Below are 20,137 nucleotides of genomic sequence, written 5' to 3' on the forward strand. Positions count from 1 at the left end.
ACTTAACCCCGTAGCCTTGCAAAAACCTTAATTTTTTTTTTTTTACTTTGTAGAGCTACTGTTCCAAACCAACAAACAAGACTACACTTTTTGCTTCTTTCGCCTCGTTTGCTAGAGGAAGGTGGGAGAGGGGTGTAGCCGGATACTGAACAGTATCACCGCTTTTATTATGTGCTTTATTATTTTTTCCAGTTCCGGTTCCTCCCAAATCTGTGACTTCTCTGATGATGAATAAAGATGGCTTCCTGGGAGGGATGTCGGTGAATACAGGAGAAGTGTTCTGTTCTGTTCCTGGTCGCTTGTCTCTGCTCAGTTCAACTTCAAAGTACAAAGTGACTGTGGGGGAAGTTCAAAGACGACTCTCCCCTCCCGAATGCCTGAACGCTTCTCTACTCGGCGGAGTCCTTCGAAGGTACAACTCAGCAGCAGCCAACATGTTCTCCCGACCCGTGCCTTTCCTCGTGCAATCATTATCCTACAGAAGAAATTTGCAGCCAATATGTTATGCTTGCTTCGGGTTGGGGGCGGGGGGGGGGCTCGGAAAGCTAAGTAATGTCTTCTGGAAACATGGACGTGAATCGCAGGTACCAAGGACCTAACTGATGTATCCAAGGCAAGCACGTGCTCAGACCCCCAAACACACACACACACACACACACACACACACACACACACACACGCAGGCACGCACATGCGTCATAGAACAATGAAATGCTCTTAAATTAAAGCAACCAGACCACAGGGTACTTCCCCCCTCCGTGACTTTTTTTTTGTTTCCTCCTTTCTTGTTCCATCCTCTCTTATGGGTACCTGTAGTCACCCTAAGAGTTTCTTCCCTTTCACCTGTTAAACTCAATGTGGGGTTTTTTTTGGTCAAAAAAGTTGACTATTCCTCTCTGTAACTTACTTCCTGATATTCTTTGAAATATTTCCTATTTAGAAAGTTGAACAACTCAAGAATCTCCCCTGAAAATCAAATGTGAAGATATCATTTACCTCGAGTTTCAAGGAATCCTATGGGGGATTCCTCACACAGTGACAACAGGGAGAGTGTCCCTCAACAGTGACAAATGAGACTTTTTTTTCTGGTGGCTTCACAGTCGGCTCATCAGAATTCCCCTTTGACGAAATTAAAAAAAAAAACCTTCCACTAACCTCCTTGGGGCAAAGGAGGTCCTGCCCATTTCTTGATCTTCTGTCCATAAGGAAGAGAAATTTTGGTTTTCTATGTAGATTTAATTTCTTAGGGTCCTGTTTCAATTCATAGACACAGTATCATGGTCTTCCTATTGCTGATTGCTTTGTTGTCCCTTTTATCGTTAGTTCTCTTTGCAAACGGAGATCTTCCTAGCAACTGAGTTTAAGAATTCCTTTAAAAGTTTTCATTTTTCTTTCTGTCATTCGTCCAACATATTTATATACATATATAACATATATGTGTATAGTTAGAAGTCTTCCATTCACTTTCCTCATTCTCTTGTAAACCCCCGCCTCTTCTCCTTGTCCTTGATCATCCGTAATTACAGCAAATTCACTGCCTTATCTAGACTGTATTTCGTGGTATGTATTCTTCACAGAGAAATGGGGCTTTATAAGGAAAGAGAATGAACAGGTAGGTGGTAAAGACTTGGGAGCTTTGCCTTAAATACTACCTGTATAATTCCTGCTTCCCCGATTTATCTATGTGCACGCACTTACAAGTTCTACCTTCCCTGGACTAATATTAGTACCTACACACTAATGATTCCCATCTGGTATCATTGTTCTCTGGAGATAAAAGGAAACTACTCAATTTTTAAAATGTCTTGTATTGCAGAAATTAAGCAAACCTCAGCAAACTATCAGCAAACATCCAAAAGGAAAGTGAAAAAAAAATGTGCTAACCTCAAGTTAAAACCTCTTCAAGCTCCAGTGGTCTTTAGATTGCTAAGTCTAAACTTTGTTTCAGGAACACTCTGAGGTTAATCAGAATGTTAATTCTTGCAATTCCAGAGCCAAATCGAAAAATGGGGGGAGATCTTTGCGAGAAAGGCTAGAAAAAATCGGTTTGAATTTACCCGCGGGCAGGCGCAAAGCCGCAAATGTCACTTTACTCACCTCCCTGGTGGAAGGTAAGCAGAGAATTGCAGTTCATTTTACAGACTGGCTGATCTTAACTATTTCAGTTGTAGCCTGACATTTTACATGTTTCGTGATTAACTGGAAATCATTGCAATTTTTTGTGCCCTCTATAAGTCAAGCATTAGATTAGATGAGACTGCAAAGATACTTTAATAATGGCAGAAAGGACGCAGGCAGTTTTTTCATAGAAACGACTGAAAGTTTACTTTTTCGATTAAAATAATTAGAGAAGTTAGATCTGAATAAGATCTCTAAGGTCATCCAGTTCTAGCTTCCTTCGCATGAAGGAATCTCATTTGCAATATGTAATCTTTTCTTGAAGGAGCTTCCATGCAGCCTTCAGAACACAGCTAAGAATTTTGGGGAAAACAAAACCAAAGAAAATTATTATTTAATTATAAAACAGGAAATTTAAGGATCATGTCACTTCTACTATAGTTAAACATTCAGATGACTTTGAATACATTGTTTCTGAAATTAAACGTAATCAGATTCAGGATTCCTTTTGCACCCAGAAGAAAATGCAGAAGGGACCAATAAGAGAAACCATCCGCTGCTTATTCACTCACCATAAATATATGCATTCTAATTCACTCCTTGGAGTAGATATAAAATACAATCTGAACAGAAAATGAATAACTAAGAAATCCATTCAAATGGTCCTAGCAGAAAGCAGTTGTGGAATCTGATACATACTTTGCTATTTGGGCTTTGCAATTGCAACGTAATCACCTTGATGATAGAAAACTGATCCTTGTGGATTCATTACTTTATGGTCACAGTAATTTAGGGGTTTGAATGAATGCAACAACATGGATGTTTGATTATCATGGCATAGTCTCTGCAAAAATTAAGAACTACTCACACAGATATTGAAAACAACTTTTAATTTTAACGTCTCATTGAAAGTGCGACTTGCGCCAGTGGTTGCAGTTGGACAATTAATTGCCAGAATATTTATGGACCTGAATATGGTGTATATGGCATTTATGGATTCTGAATAAGCAATATATTTCATTCTAGTTCAGGCACTATATAGTACATCTACTGTTGAAAACAAAAAAGGGAAAGGAGGAAGGAAGGAAGGAAGCAAGGAAGGGGGAAAAGGAAGGAAGGAGGGAGGGAGGAAGGGAGGAAGGAAAGGCAAAGAAGGACAGAAGTAAAGAAGAAAAGAATAGACCACTTCCTAGTGGAGAACTGGAAGTCCCTTGAAATACCACTGCTTTGTTAGCAGTTCTCAAGTTAATTAATCTGTTAGATCTATTTCGGGAACTCCCTTTAACAACCCCTTTAAGTGACATTTGAAAGTAAGCCTCTCTCATTCAAAATAATGTGGTTGTGGAATTATGTTTTGCATGTTCCGAATATTCCCCCAGAGCACTTGGGGCAGTGTTTTAAAATATTTTTGTTTTTGTTTGGGGTGGGCTTTTTTTAAATGCTTTATTCTAAAGGGACTGCGACAAAAGCTTCTGGAAACCCCCCAGAGTCTTAGTTGCTTTGTACAGCTTAGTCTTCTTCTGGTGGCAGAAAACACAGCAGTAGGAGTTTGATGACACAAACCTCCGGAGGGTAGAAACCTAAAACTTGACTAGCAGTGGAAATGACAATTAGAATTAAGTTTGGAATAATTATTTCTTTTATAAATGTATGTATGTATGCATGTATGTATGTATATTTGTATGTATGAATTATCTTTGATCATCTGCGGTTTTTCCAGCGTGTGAGAGGGCGAGGAATGTAGTAACATTTGGCTTTTTAAAAAGGGGAAATTGATGATGCTTTGAAAAAAGGAAGGAAAAGGAACTGAAGGAAAAGGGGCTGGACAGTCAGCTTTCGAATATAGCTTGTTACCTCAAGACAGAATTTAAGAAACCTTCCTATTTAAACAAGATCAAGTTCAAGTTCAGGCTGACAAACTGTTAGAAGTAGGTTGCATTGAGGATGGAGGGGAGGGAATCACTTCTTTCCCCTTTGATTTTTTTTAAGGTTTTTGCAAGGCAAATGGGGTTAAGTGGCTTGCCCCAAGGCCACACAGCTAGGTAATTATTAAGTGTCTGAGACTGGATTTGAACCCAGGTACTCCTGACTCCAAGGCCGATGCTTTATCCAGTGCGCCACCTAGCCACCCCTCCCCTTTGCTTTTAGAAAAGATGTGCCAACTTAAATTTCAGCTAGCCTCCTCCTACGTCCCTACAGAATGGGGAAGGGAAGTTGTTGATCTAGTCTAGCCCTTTGGGCATGTTTAGGATCCCATGTTGATTGCGGCCTTCTTGGTTATCTTTTCAGGAGAAGCTGTTCATTTAGCTCGGGATTTTGGGTACATTTGCGAAACTGAATTTCCCGCCAAAGCTGTTTCAGAATATCTAAATCGGCAGCACACCGATCCCAGTGATCTGCACTCCCGAAAGAATATGCTCCTGGCTACAAAGTGAGTGTCATTGTTCTCCAGTCTTCTCTGCTCTCGGTCTTCTCTACCCTTCAGTATTTTTAGCTGAAGTATTAGGAGGCCTTGAGGTTCTGCCTTTTTGACCCACTTAAATTCAGAGTAGTCAGTGTGTGAGGGGGTGGGGGGGGGGTATTTTCCCGGAAAACTCTCTGTGATTCCTTGTGTTGCCTTGTGCTAGCCTTGTGTTACATTTCTGAGTTTCTCTGGGATGTTGGGGTCGAGAGGTGGGGCAAGGTAAAAATGAATATTGGTGCAAGCCCCATAGGATCCATTTTTCCTTCCTTCTTACTAAGCTTCCCTCGGTCCAAGCTTCCTTCGTTCCCTCCTCCTCCTCCCTCCCTTCCCTCCTTCCTTCCCTCCCTCCCTCCTTCCCTTCCTTCCTTCCTTCTTTCCTTCCTTCCTTCCTTCCTTCCTTCCTTCCTTCCTTCCTTCCTTCCTTCCTTCCTTCCTTCCTTCCTTCCTTCCTTCTTCCTACTTCCTCCCTTCCTCCCTTCTTTCCTGCCTTCCTTTCCTCTTTAACCTTGTAGATATAGAAAAGACACTTAACCTCTCTGAACCTGGTGGTGGTGATAAGAGCTTGAAAGGACCTCAAGTCTTCATTTAGTCCAGCCTTCTCATTTGACAGAAATTGAGGTTTTGAGTGGATAAGTGATTTGCTTAATATTAAAGAGTAAAAAAAAAGAGCCAGAATTCAAACCCATATCTAGAGCTCTTTTCACACAATATCTATAGTACTCACTTCAAAGGACTGTTGTGTGATGAGACAATTTCTAAAAAAATGTTTTACAATTCTTCCCTTTTCTCTTTCATCCCTGTTTCTTTCTTATCCTCCTCCCTTCTTTATTTCCCCTCTCTCTTCCTTCCTTCCTTCCTTCCCCGTGTCTCTCCCTGGATTAGTTGTATGTGTGAAACTGACTTTGAGTACTCTGAATTTGTCTTCATTATTACTAAGGTTTTAAGAAAGATTGAATCTGTGATTGTATCCTGCTCTTCCTTAGAATTATGGATGTAAATTTCTGTATATCTTTATATCTGTGGTTCTCTCTCTACATCACATTTGTAATTATTTCTAATATACAAATAAACATTTATGGATATATATGGATGGATACACACACATATATGTATGGATATACACATAAGTATGGATCTATACATCCATCCATCTATAATTACTATGTTTCCAATGATACTGTTTGTCATCTTCCAAAGACTTGTAAAATTTACTACAACTCCAGAGGGAAAAATAGTAAATCTATTGCTAAATTTAGGTCTACAGCTCATTTGAACTTTTACAGTGGGTTTTCTATTTATTTGATTTACTCCTGTCTTTGGCTTCTGTGTCATATTGTTTGGTGTTTTATGGTAGGCTTAGGCCTTCAATGGTGCAGCTCCGCATGTTCTTGCACGTTTATCTTGCAGGCACGGCCCAAACAGCGATCATTTATTTAGTGCTCTAGGACGCGGTTTGCTCCGTTGACAGCGTAATTTAAAGAAATATATGGAAGGCTGAAAAATCATTTGCTCAAATTTGTCCAGATGTTTTCTAGACGTGATTTGAATTTGATTGCCCCTTTCCGCAGGGTCAAAAGATATTAATGTCCCAGAACTTTAATTGCTTACAGACCCTGGTTTGGGCTTTGAAGATTTAAAATGTTTGACTCTACCATTTGTTCTTCCAAATTCAAAGTTTCCTTTTTGGCACTTTGGTAATGCAAAAGAACCCAAGAAAAAACTGTAACCATGTTGCCCATCAAAGCTTGTCAGGAATTCCCCACAACTTTGGGCTGGTTTTGCCTCTGAAAGGACCAATCACCTATGGAATTATAGACATCTTCCTCATTCTCTATCAAATCACTTTTCCCCTGTTTTGCTGGGAGAAGGGACTTTTTTTTTGGCATCCTGAGACTATGAATCTTTTGAATTTGATGCTTTATAGGGAAGGGAAAAGGTCCTGAGAGATGAAAAAAGGGATCAACATTGAAAAGGGAAATGGATGTCAGGAAAGTGTGAAATGTATTATTTTTCTTAAACAGTAAAAGTGACATTTTTAATACATCATTTGAAACTGAGAGGGATCTTTGGGCTCTTTTAAAGTCTTTTATAAAAATTATTTTCTCTTTGCCCTGGCAAAGTTAAGAAGAGAACAGGAGAGGGCTGTCTTGATTTCTTTTTTATGCAGCATTTCTATGCTAATAATCTTCCTGACCCCTTGCTAGTGGTGACTGTGGAGTATTTTAGATTTAATCCTGTGCCTATTTCTCACTCACAGCTATGAGAGAAAGGGTTTCTGAAATTTGGGTAAATGGAAGGGAAAAAAGGGAAGAAGAAGAAGAAGAAGAAGAGTGCTAATGTATTTTCCTTCTTCAAAGTAAGGGGAAAATGCCCCAAAGGCAAGCACTTTTCCTGGTCAGCCACCCTTAAGGGGAAAGCTTTTAGTAGAAATGTTTTAAAGGCAAATTGTTTAGCACCTTCTTTCTGAATTCTGCACTGTCTCTCTTTCCTGCCTAATGTAAGTAAAGCTTCTGATTTAAGTCTACAAAGTCTGCTTAGAGTTGCAAATCTCATAAAGCAGGTAGGCCTTCCTATTCCATTGCATTTTCAGGATTTTTACTGTCAGATAGGGTATTTCTTATTGAAATAATTTTAAAAGCAGACGTTTGTTTCTCCTGAAAGGATGGCATCTCTGGAATTCTGTGCCCTTGCTCAAATAATCAAAATAAAGTTGTTGTTGTTTTTACCTTCAGGGCATAGTATAAGATGCACCTTTTTTTTTTTCAGGCTGACATCCTAGTGGATATGAATTGTTGCTTCATCTTTTTTTTTCCTCTTTTAGGAACTAAAACCAAAGCAATACATAAATAGCTATGCATACAGTACCTCTAAGCTGGGATGTTTTGTGATAATCTTAAATATTTTGGGTGCTATTCTTTCTATATCCACTTATTCCCCTACTTGTTCTGCTAAACTTCCTTTGTTTAGGGTTCTGACTACTACCCTAATCCCATATTTTTCTATTAGTACTTAAACTAGAGAGTATAAAAGATTTAAAAAGTTAATCTTTCCCTTTTCCACTTTCTTCAAATAAATTTTTAAAATGGCATCAGCATTCCTTTCTGCTCTCTTGGCATAAATAGTGACTGGTCTAGGGCAAGTCAGCACCTTGGCAATTTGTAGAGTTGGAGTAAATGATACTATGCCTTTGTCAAATTTGTGAATGAAGGATTAAACATTTAAGGGTCATTTGTCTTTGATGGAAAAGTGACTAGAGGGAGAAGAGGGCTTGAGGAAAGTGGCCTTGGAAAGAAAGGAGTCAGCTTAAAATTCAAAGAGGTCATCACTTTTGAGGAACAGTGGGAAAGAAAGTTGGGTTTTGGGAAAAAGAGAGGACCAAGTTGCAACTCAGTTCTGACACTCAGTTTCTGTATGACCTTGAACTTTTCTCAACTATTTTCAGTCTCAGTTTCTTTATCTATAAAATGGGGGAATTGGATTAGATGTCTTTAAAAGTTGTTTCCAGTTATAAATCTTTGAATGTGCTACATTTTTAAAAAAAATCTTGAAAATAGCCTGGGGATGATATTCAATTGTCCAGTGGTGGAGCCCATAGAATCAAGAAACAGAAACCCAAAACTATTGATAGAACTCATAAAAGAAAAGTAAAACAGCATTGCAATGGTCTCCCTTCCAGGTAGGGAATTTCCACTTTTATGCTCTCTCTCTCTTTCAACTCCAGCTGCTTAGTAACTGAAGCAATTGGAAAGAGAAACAACAGAATCACCTAAGTTACCTCCATCATGGTTAGAATTATGTCTGGTTTTGTTTGAGTTTGTCCTTTTTTGGTGACAATGAGGAGGAGGGGAGAAAGAGGTTGATGGAAAGTATGATTTTTGCTGTTGTTCTTGTTCCTCCTGATGTAGGCAACTGTGTAAAGAATTTACAGACCTGCTCGCCCAGGACAGGACACCTATTGGAAACAGTAGGCCCAGCCCCATTTTGGAACCTGGGATTCAGAGCTGCTTGACCCACTTCAGCCTCATCACCCATGGATTTGGGGCTCCAGCTATCTGCGCTGCCCTCACAGCACTGCAGAACTACCTGACAGAGGCTCTCAAAGGCATGGACAAGATGTTTTTGAACAACAGCACCACTAACAGGCACACATCTGGGGAAGGACCAGGTAGTAAAACTGGAGACAAGGAGGAAAAACACAGAAAATGAATTTTAAAAAAAAGGAAAAGGGAAAAATCTTTCAAATAAAAAAAGAAAAAAAGAAACACTTTAATTTTAGCTTTAAAATATTGGATTGGCTTTGGAAGAATTATAATAGGTAGAACACACACACAAACAAAAGTTAACAAAAAAAGAAAAGAAAATAACTTTTTAAAAATCAGAGGCGCACAACGGAGCAACAATACTGGTTCTTGGTGTCTAATCAAGATACACTTGGAGACAACTCTTGGATTTTCCACATCGGTTCTTTCAATCTTAATAATGCTGATATTAATAATAATAAAAACCCTGATTTTTTTCTTTGGAAAAATAAATATAAGACAAAACATAAGAAAACAGTAACTCATTGGAAGAAAATCGGATAAACATTGGTGGTGTCAGTGCTTTGAAATCTGGTTGGCTGAGACGCACGAACTGTTTTTAGACAATTCTTTCCCTTTTTCCTCCTTTCGAATTTTCCCCCTCTTTCATTCCCAATTCATTCTCTCTTCTCCCTCCCTTCTTAATTTCCATTACGAAAATCTCCCGGGATGAAATGATTGTGTCTGGGACTTAGGCATTGTGTTTTCAACCTTTCGTTTTCGCTTGACGTTTCGTTTTTAAGTCACTGGTTCCATTTCTCCCATCCCACAGCTTCGATGGTTAGGTTTAGTGGAGAGGTGGAGGTTAAGGGGGTGGGGAAGGGGAAGGACAACAGCAATAGAGTAGGTCGCTGTGATCTTTGGCAGGGACTAGGGATAGAATCTGGGAATCTGGAAAATAAGGTCGAATAAGTTGTATAAAGTCATCTGCTTCAGCTTCCTCCTTTCCTTAAAGAAGTATTTCTATTTCCCAGCAATGCCAGCGTCTACACAGGAACCTCTCATTTGTTCTAATACCTTTGTGAGGTACCGGTTTTCAGAACTGTAGTAAAAGAAAACAAAACAAAAATACGAATAAGTTATTTAGTATGTATTCCTTCGGAGGGGTATGTACCATTTCATTCTCTTCTGTTTTCCAAAGCTGTGCCCGCATGGTTTATGAGCTTCTTCAAAGAGGACTTGGGCTTTCTACACAATCTATAAGGTACAGAGACAAGCAAAGTTCTGATACTTTTTTAATCAAAGCCGGTGTTTCAGGATTCTGCAGGTGCACTTCTTTAAAGAAGCTCAAAGGGAATAATTTAGGAAGCACCCGATTTTGAGGTGGAAACAGCTGTCAAAATGGTTGTTACTAACAGTGACCTGAGACCTGGGATTCTATTCAGAGACCAAATTAAAAGGGGAGGGGGAGGGAAGGGGAGGTTCTAAAGGAAATTGGGTGAAGGTGAGAAGGGGAAGGAAGCCCAGTATCCTAGGCATAGTCTTTCCTCTTGTAGATTCCACTACTCTAGAGAAAAATTATTGAGATGGTCTGGGATTGTTTTTCAACGAAAAGCAGCAGGAGTGGGGAAGCAGGCCCTAGTATTTCTGCATTATTTGCTATACCATAGGATGTTTTATGAATTAGGGTCTTTTTTTTTCCCAGGCATGCACTTGTTTTTGGCATATAGATGGTAAAATAATGCAAAGTGAAAGGAAATGCGTTTCAGTTTTGATTTTTTTTTTTTGCCGTCTGGATACATTTTGACTATTCCCAGTGGGTAGAATTTTATGCATTTAAGATCTCTCACTTATGGCAAAACAGCTACTTTCTCTGTCTTATTTCGAGCATTATCTTGAAATAAGATACAGAATCCAGGCACACCCAAAAAGCCGGGTGAAGAAAATGCCCGTAGGGGGGTATGTCTCAGGAAATCAATGTAAACACACAGGTACGCACTTTCCTAAGCAAGGCCAAGGAGAATATCTATGTGCAATTTTATTTTATTATGCATACACCCTGATCTTCCCTCTCCACCTTCCAACCTTCCTCTAAGATAAAAATCCATGCCATTGGCCTTGAGTTTTTGACTTCTGAATATTTACAGTCTACACATTAGTGCTGAGTTACTTGCTCAGACACTCCTCCCCTCTCCGCTATCCGCTGCTCTTTCCCACCTCCCATGTAGAATCCCTGAGCTAGATTCCTCTCAAGCGTCAAAACTGGCATCTCCTTAGGATGCAAAATGACTGGCATTTTCATTTCACGGGGGGTGCCTGACTTCAAGGACATTTCCTCTTGGTATTCCTCTTAGTCTTTCAGAGTCAAACTTAATAAGTTAAAACAAAAAAGCAGAGCTGCGCTGGAGGAGTTCCACTCAGTAGGTCCATGGCACTTGTATCTTGAGGAGAATGCCAGTGTTCTATGAGCGTTATAAAGCATAAAGAGCTTCAACGCTATTATTCCAGGAGCTAAGAAGCATCTTTGGTTAGGTAGCGACAGCAAGTAAAGCAGATGTGTTCTGATTACTATTAGCCCGGATAAACCGCACTGAAAAACCATCATCTCCTTTCCTTGCAGGACAACCTGTCCCACGTGCGTGACGTGAGGGAAACGTAATGGACACGCATTGCACTTACAGTCCAGTACTGCCCTTTGAAAGCGTGTCTCCGATACTGGCCGGGTTCTGTTGAGGAAATAGAATCAGGTCGAGCTCGCCCTCCCCACTCTCAGACTCACCCCAAGGGCTAAACCGGACTGAAAACCCAAATCTCTCTCTCAACTAGGTAACAGGCCGCAAAGTACGACAGGTTATCAAGGGGAGTAGAGCTTCTGGGTCCTTTTGAGTCCCATTTGGACACGATGTCCACATAAGGATCATTTTCCTTGAAGTTTAGTTTGAATATTCTGAGAGAGGGTAAAACTCAAAGACCACGTCGCTCCGCTCCACTCCGACCCTCCCCACTCTCTCCCAAAAAAAAAACGAAACCCTCCAAACAAAAACAGATCAGCGAGCTCTTATGTCAAAGCAGACATATTGTCTGGATATGTAAAAACCAAAATGTGTCATATGTGAAAGCCCATTCGATGGCCCTTTACTGTAATATTTGTCTCCCTATCTCCAATCATTCCTTCGACTTTCTGACACTCCTGGAGATTTCTTCTGCCACCCCCTCTCCATGGAAGCCTCAGATTTCCATCTCCATCTCTCCCCCACCCCTTTGCTACTTAGACACACTCCTTGCTGACCAGACAGCTCTAAGGTTTATCTAATGAGTTATTAAAAGATTTGGTTTCCGTGGGCCTATAAATCAATAAACAGTAGGATTAACACGAAAGTTTGACTTTTAACTCAGGAGAAACATAAAGCAAGTCCCTTTTCAGCCTTGTTTTCAAACCAAACAGGTGGGCCACGGTGGGTCCACCATCTCCCCCCCCCCCCCTTTTCTTTTCTTTTTAAATACAATCACTCAGCACCCGCACCTTCAATTATTTCCTTGGGGTTTCTCGCTCCACTCCCATCCTTACATCCCATCCAAAACCGAAGTTAGAAAAAGATCAGGGGGCACCAAATTCACAAACTTGCCTCGGAAAGTTCCTTGGAAGTAACTGAAGTTAGTATTCTTGGGCTTTATCAAATTTTCATGAAGCAAGGTTTTTTGAAGGACCTACTATGGATGTACCAGGCACAGTGATGGCGCCTCTTATCAATGACTATTTTTAATTACTATTTCTAAAAAGTGTCCCAAGTTTCTAAATTCTTTCCTTCTGTCTCCTTCCTATTTGACGCCACTCCAATCCCACCTTCCAGATCATCACTTCTGCCCTAGCAAACCCCCTTTTCCTTTCTGGTCTCCAATTCCCCAATTTTCTTGCATCCATAGAAATAATCTATGTAGCATTTTGATTATCTTGCTCTGTTTTTTTTTCTTGAGAAGCAGATTTATTTCTACCAGTTAGGTCACATCCTCTGCAGCCTTGGTGGAATTTACATAGGGACTGGTGGTTCCCTTTATTGAAGTTTCAAATGAAAAAAAAAGGGCAGTGCGTTCTTAACCATAATTTTTGGTGAATGTCATCCCATCAAATACTTTGTAAATTCTATTATGTGAAAAGAAAATATAAACAAAATCTGATATTCCTCCAGAGCCTAAATAACGTTTTCCCTCGTGTGCCAATGTATGCTAAACTATTTGAAAATAAAGTCAAAAATAAAATTTTTAAAAGGGTGAAATGAATACCATCCGTCTTTATATGCCAAAATATACTCCTTTCTTGGATTTGTCTTATTCATAAGAATCTGACCACACTCGAGAAATATCAGTTTACTGACTCTTCATGAGAAGAAACCTGAAAGGGTAACGATGTTAAGTTTGTATATATTTATTTATGCTTAATTTAATGGGAATGTGTAAATATGGCGAGCGTAGTTTGGGATTATTTATCTGTGAATCTATACCTCTGTGAATGGGTGGAAAAAACCGCTTGACTCTAGATAGTATCCTATCTGAATTTTTCTGTTCTTTATAGACAAGCTGTTACGGTAATGGGTAGAAATTGGTTTATTGTCCAGTGTTGACCTGATTTACATAAATAAAACAAAAAGATTGTTGTGTTTTGGTTGTGTTTTTATCTTCAGTTTCTTGAATGTGGATACTGCTACGTTCTGCAAAGTATAGCTAATAAGTTTTTGCTGTTTCTTTTCCCTCCTATCGTATGGGAATTGGCAAACACAGTAAATGTTTTCGTTACAAAATACAATAAATATTGCTTCTCAGAAATACTGGCACTTTTTGTTTGACTAGGAAGTGTTAATTTTCTATTCCAAATTGATACCCTTCTCTATTTCTAAGCAGATTTACAATAAAATTCATATTAACTATATCCTTTGGTTTATTTTTGCCTTTTAAAGAATGAGGTGTCAAATCCTTTCTCCGTGTCCATTAAAAAGAGGGATCCTTTCTCTAAATAAAGCTTTGTATCCCTAAGGACCGGACCTTTTTTCCTGGGCGGAGGTAGATTTGTGTTCAATTCTTTCAGAGTTTGGAAAAAAAGGGGAATGGGGAATGGGAAGTGGAGCAAGACGGGGGCGAGGGGTTGATAGCAAAGAGGGTTGGATGCGATTTGTGACCTTGGAACTGAACAAAGCTATTGATCTAAATCTAAATCACTAAATCTAAATCACTACCTTGATCTTAGGAAACAGCCCCATGGTCCTAAACAAATTTAATAAAGACTCTGAACTGAAGATAAAAATAAATTATGTTAGGTGGAGAAAAGGAATCCATGTTTTGAGAAGGCAAGTGCCATGTACCCAAGGCTTTTGACACACATCAAATGCTTTTGGCAAATCTTCATGGGGTTGTTAGGCAAGTATGTTTATTCAATAACTCTTGATTAAATGACAACTATGTGAAATGTATTCCTAATCAATCACAAGGAAGATTGGGTACCTGCCTCTTTACCAGGGAAACATTAGGAAAACAGAATTTTCATCTGGGAGTCCGAGATGTTATTTAGCTTCATTCCTCAAGTTGGAAGGGAGAGAGGACAGCTAACATCTCACAGAATTATATAGAATCATGGAAAAATCAATGAGACTCTCTTCTTTCCAAAAACGATTGGTCTTCTTGGTAATTATATATACACAGTAAGATTATCTGGTTTTATATTATATTAATCAAGAATGAAATCAGAGGGAGAGAGGAAGGGAAGAAGGAAATTAATGTAATGAAGCAAAGGAAGGAAGGGAGAGAGAAAGGAAATAAAGAAGAGAGGGAGAGGAGGAAGAAAGGAAGGAGGGAGGAAGAAAGGAGTTGGGGAAGAAGGGAGTAAAGGAAGGATGGAGAACTAAATGGGAAGAGAAAGGGAAATGAAAAAGTAAAGAAAGGGAGAAGGGGAGAAAAAGCTAGAATAAGGGAAGGAGCAAAAAGAAAGGGGAGAGGGTAAGAGAAGGAAGAAATGAATGAGCAAAGGAGAAAATGAATAGAGAGGAAAGGAAGGAAATAAGGTATTGGTAAAGGAAGACTAGGCAAGAATGCAAGAAAACCTAAGAATACGGGATCGAGGTGGTTGTAATTAAGGTGTGCAGAAAGAAAATTATTTATCTAAGGATCAGTTGAATGGATGAATTCCATTTGCTTTCATTTTCATTTGCCTTGGTAAACAGTTTGTCACAGTAGGAAGACAAAGTAATGGCCATATTATTTTTGCTTAGTTTCCCCCCCCTCCATTCATCAATCCATCTATCCATTCCTTTATCTGGCCATTTATTAAGTACCTTCTATTAGGAGATAGCCGTGTTTGGTATTCTAGGGATAAGGAGAAGCTTCAAACAAGTTTCTGCCCTCAAGGAGTTTATAGTCTAGCAGGAATGCTAATATATGCCCACACATATACACGACTATAACAGACAATTGAATCTGAATTGGATTTGGCGGACCTCAGTCTCAAGGGTCTCTATTAGTCAGCAGACAAGGCTTCAGGTTTACCATACCTAAGAGAGTTTGAAGACAACGACATCTCCCAGTTGTCAGTGCTTCCTGGGTCCGAAGAAACCGGGGGGGGGGCAGTAAAGAGATGAAGGACAACACTTGGAAGATAATAAGGCAAAGAGTGGAGACCCAAAAGAACTAGGGGAAAAAGAAAAAGAGGAGCATGTGAAGACTGGTGGTGCAGGGAAGAGCCTGGTGAATAACTTTAGGCTAACTGGTGGATAACATTCTAGTTAACCTGGGATGAGGAAGCTTCATGAACTATTAGCCCTTCCCTGGAGCTCAGGATCTTTGGGTCGAGTGAGCTGATCTCTAGTCTCCAGGCTCTCCTGATATACCTAGGAAGCAGAGGAGAGGGGGCTCTGCCACGGTTAGGGGATTAATGAAATAGTTAAGTGTAGAACACTGGTGCTGATGATAAATGGACAGCCCTCAGGGTGATGGGCCTGTTTTTGGTTTGGTTTGGCTAGTTCTTTGCCTACGCAGCTACTGCCGAACTTTCTCCTTGCCTGCTCTGTGCTCCAGCGGGCAAGAAAACCTTTCTCATTCTCTCAATTCAAGTTTCAATACACTCAATCCCAAGACAACCCTATTGTCCCCAATCCCAGGTAGGGCTTGAAAAGACTATACAGTGCAAATACAAATTACGCCCATTCAGAATGTTTGAGCATCTCCTGACAAGAAGTGCTTGACTGAAGATGTTAAAGGTAGTACTGGAAAGCAGTCATGAATGAACAGATAAGCTGAATTCTTCACGATCTGAAAATCAGTGGGAGAGATTCAATATCTTCAGGTGGGGAAATTCGAGACCTTCCTCAAGCTCCATGAGGAGTCTATGAAATTCTTGCTCAGAGGGGAACTGGTCTCTTCCCCCTCCTTGAACGCCGGCCCACCTTCTCCATTTGCGCACCCAGGCTTCGAGGGCAGATCGCCTGTCATGTTTCAACCGGGGAAATTAAACGCGCTGTTCCCAAGTCCATTAATTTAAGGTTCTCATTAATCTATTTATTAAGTGAGCCCGCGCTGGCTCTATAAATACGGTCCTATAAAACGCACCTCCCACCCATAAATCTTCCCTGTTGTTTATTTACATGGAGGCTCCACACTTTCTAACGATCTCCCGGTAAACTTCATTAAGGCCCCGTCGCCTGGATTCAGGCACGAACGTGCGCTGCTGTCTCTTCCCCTTGGTGCTAGGCTATCCGAGGAAGGGATGAGAATGGGGAGGGGTCGAGGACAATCGCTCATTTTTTCTTCTTCACTTTGTTTTCACGTTTCTGCCCCAAATTCAGCTCTTCCTATTTTTCCATCACAAACTTCACATTGATTTATATCGTCATAAACAGCCTTCTCCTGGCCGCGGGCTTTCTCCTAGCTTGGGGTGAAGCTCTCTCGCTTGCCGGGGTGGCTGCCACTGCTTCTGTACTAGAACTCATAAATAACCGCTCCAGCTGCCCTCTGATTAGGTCAGTCAAATATATTCCTGAGCCCCATTTATTCGTTCTCTTGTCATCTGTTCCTGCTTGAAGGCGCTCCATCTCGCTCTAACTTGGGCCACACTTCTCTAAGGATAGATAGACCTTGTCTATGTGTGGACCGCTGCTGGGTCTCAAGATCCGTTTTCTCCCCCTTTCCCCCGACCCGTGTCATTAGCGTGCACCCGACTCGGGCCATGAGCGTTTTGCGGACGCACATAGGCAGAAGCGCAACTCCCTCAGAGTGAGAAGTGTCCGCACGAACGTTCGCGCGCGTGCGTACCCACGCACATGTACGTTGCACCACGCGGCAGAGGAGACCTATTTCTGGCGTCTGGCTTAGGCTCCCACGCAATCTCTCTAGGAGGATCTTGGCACTCTCAGGAGATCTATGTTTGGGAGCTCTCTCTCTCTCTCTCTCCACTAGATGAACATAAACTGTGAAACTGAGCGTCCAAGGCCAGGGTTAGATATGGAAAAATACTAAATTGAAAAGACATAGATATGCTGGTATATTCCAGGTTAGCAACAGAGAATGGAGAAGGAATAAAAACACGTGTCAGGATTTCTCTCTCTCTCTCTCTCTCTCTCTCTCTCTCTCTCTCTCTCTCTCTCTCTCTCTCCTCATCTGTCCCTTTCTGATTCAATCTCCTGGGAGATGGGGGTGGGTCGGGGTGAGGACTGGGGGCCAGCAGCTATTTTAGCCAATAAAACTCAGCATCTTTCCCATAGTCTCCCCGAATGAAATAGTTTGCCGTCCTAATCTTTGGTACTTGGGTAATTGGTTTGAGATTAACTCCATACTAGAAATGACTTGGGTAAGAAAACAAGCACACCTGCATCGGAGAGAGACCAGGGTCTTTTCAACAAGAGAAGAAAGGCCAAGCATACTCACACTGAGAAATTTAGGATCGGCCCAGTGGCACGGTAAACTGGCAATTATTTGTGGTTCAAATAATTAACAGATCCCGAGCCCATCCCCAAAGATACTTGCAAACATTGCAAACACATTGCTTTCAATTGTCATTAACTAACTTCTTTGCCGGCTGGTAAGGATCTGAGGTGCAGAAAACAGCCATATGCACTTTGGTAGGCTAAATTTGCTCTGTTAAATGTCAAAGCAAAATGTCATTGGCATTAGGGGAGTTTCAGAAACCGTTAGAATGATGTTCGACACAGGGGCTTAGAAAGTTAGGGGTTGGGAATTAGGGAAAGGCAGTTTTCTCCTTTGTGTCTCCCAGGGGTTAAGTGGCACCCAAAGAGCTGACCCAAATCCAATAGAGGTCTCCCTCTGGAAGCTCACACGTTCATTCATCCAAGACCCACTGGAACAGAGTGACACAGCTCTAAAGCCAGTTATAGCTGATGCAGTCATTCTGCCTGGAAGGTCTTCAAAAAAGCTGGTGAGGACTTGCAAGGATCTCTTACTGTGCTGCCTGACCACGGGGAAGGGAAGAGCACTCAGTCTACTAGGAAATGACAAATTCACAGAACTTTTAAAAATAGTCTCATTATCAAGTTCTTAGCAAGAAAATTCTTGTTAAAGTTCACAGACTCAGAAAACATACTTCAATCTGAATCAGACTGAGAAACAGAGGGAGTAATATTTCTAAGAAACTCTTTAGAAACTCATATTAACAGCCATTTACCTCATTCTTTTGCCATTCCCCTACTGATGTCTTCCTAAATTGCTTAAAATATAACAGTAAACCAGAGAGTAGGATGTCCCATAGAACTGTCTGATCTTTTTTGCATAGTGACTACTCGATGGAGTATCAATCAGTTCTGTCAGCTCTTAGCCAATTGGGAAGACTTTGAGGACAGTTCAAATGAAATCAGTCAAAAAGCAAGTCAAGTTCTAGACAGCCCCTTCTCCCCTGGAAAATGACCACCAGAGGTTGATTTTTTGTTTGTTTCTTCACATCAACTTTTTAAGAATCATCTATTAATGAGTTAGGGGGCTGTGCTTTGTCAGAGATTAATATTGTTAACAACAGTATCTGAGCAAGATATATGGATTAAATCTGGTCATCCCACCCTCTCCCCCCAAGGCACCAAATCCAGTTACCTATGTTGAAATGAATCTAGGTAAATAAATCTTTGAGATGAGTCAAGATCAATTTGTTTTACCTTCTATATCTGCTATAGTAGAGTTTGGTCAAGGTTTAAGTTGAAAGCAAAATAAATGGGACCCGATTTCCATAGTCATAATGAAGAATTAAGTACCCAATAGGAACCTAGATCTAGAGCTAGAAGAGATGTTAGAGGTCATCTAACTTGACTTACTCATTTTACACATGTGGAAACTGAGACCCAGGGAAGTTAAGGGACTCAGATAGAAGGTGTTATATACTAAATTTGAACCCAGGTCTTCAGACTGAAAACTCAGACCTTTTTTAAAAAAATACCAGTGCTTCAAATAACACATTAATCTTCTGAATTCAGATTTTCTTTTTCTATTATAGCCCTTCATAGTAGGAAAAGGAATGAACTTGAAATCTTCTTGTGGAGAGCCTGGGAAAATGAAATTTGCTCTTTGAATATGCATGTGACCTGTTCTTTTTGTAGGGAAAGAAAAAGGGAAAAAAACAGGTCATCAGAAATTCATTTCAAGCAACCTAGAAAAGGGAGCATGGGGAAGCCTTAAGTTTTATCTTTCCTTGGAAAAAAAAGTTCAACTGAATGCACTTTCTTCAGGGATAAGAACCCAAGACAAAAAGGTAAAATAACCCAAATAAGGTCTGTATCACCTTTATATATATATATATATATATATATATATATATATACACACACACACACACACACACACACACACACACACCCTTCCTTTGATGCTAAATACTGAACTTGTGTGTTTTGATGGTTAAAATTAGAGTGATTAGGATCCAGGGGGATTTCTTTTGGCTAGAAGGAAGGGAAGAACTATATCTTTGTTATCTGGTTATAAAAATACTTTTCACAATAAAAGTGGGGTTGGGAAGAATAATAGCTACTATGCCTTCTTAGTCTTTCTGAATTTAGAAAAAAAATTCCTATGGTATTTATATACACCAAAGCCCCAGGTAATTAATATGACTCTTTCCCTTCCCATCCCCCCATTAACCTGTGGGTAAATTCTTAATCCTATCCCTACTTGTTACTTTCTCATCAGTGACAGAAGATGGATTCTTCCTCTCCCCAGCATAGCTGTACTCTGCTTATTTCCAACTGTTAATGTTTTGAAGATCAATCCTCTTCTTTCCCTCCACCCAACACTGAGAACCCCATATCCCCTTTCCCAACATAGGCTCAGCAATCTGGAATAGTTTAGGGGCTACACTAGTTAAGATGTAAGGTAGGTACAATAATCCTTTCACCTCCTTATATCTGAATAGGCTAGCATTATTCCCCTCCTTCTGCCCCTCCTACATCCCATTCCAGTGATATTCAATTGGAGAAAGTATCCAAAACAAATAGGAAATATGATATATAGCCGAGGAGTTCTTTACCTAGTTGCATTTTCACCCATGTCAGACTTAGGCTGC

At 40.3% G+C, this 20,137-nt stretch overlaps 1 protein-coding gene across 2 annotated transcripts in view; it reads left to right on the top strand.

Annotated features, from left to right (window-relative positions):
- The window catches only part of TFAP2B (transcription factor AP-2 beta), a 28,567-nt gene extending 18,751 nt beyond the window's left edge, over positions 1-9,816 (top strand). For both annotated transcript variants that reach the window (XM_074237172.1, XM_074237173.1), the window contains 4 exons: positions 193-412; positions 1,993-2,111; positions 4,408-4,549; positions 8,488-9,816. In XM_074237172.1, coding sequence (XP_074093273.1) covers positions 193-412; positions 1,993-2,111; positions 4,408-4,549; positions 8,488-8,788 — 782 coding nt within the window. In that variant the 3' untranslated portion in view covers positions 8,789-9,816. The remainder of the gene's footprint in view (positions 1-192; positions 413-1,992; positions 2,112-4,407; positions 4,550-8,487) is intronic.
- The last annotated feature ends 10,321 nt before the right edge of the window (positions 9,817-20,137 follow it).

The sequence above is a fragment of the Macrotis lagotis genome, chromosome 5 (genome assembly GCF_037893015.1).
Source record: "Macrotis lagotis isolate mMagLag1 chromosome 5, bilby.v1.9.chrom.fasta, whole genome shotgun sequence".
Taxonomy (NCBI): domain Eukaryota; kingdom Metazoa; phylum Chordata; class Mammalia; order Peramelemorphia; family Peramelidae; genus Macrotis; species Macrotis lagotis.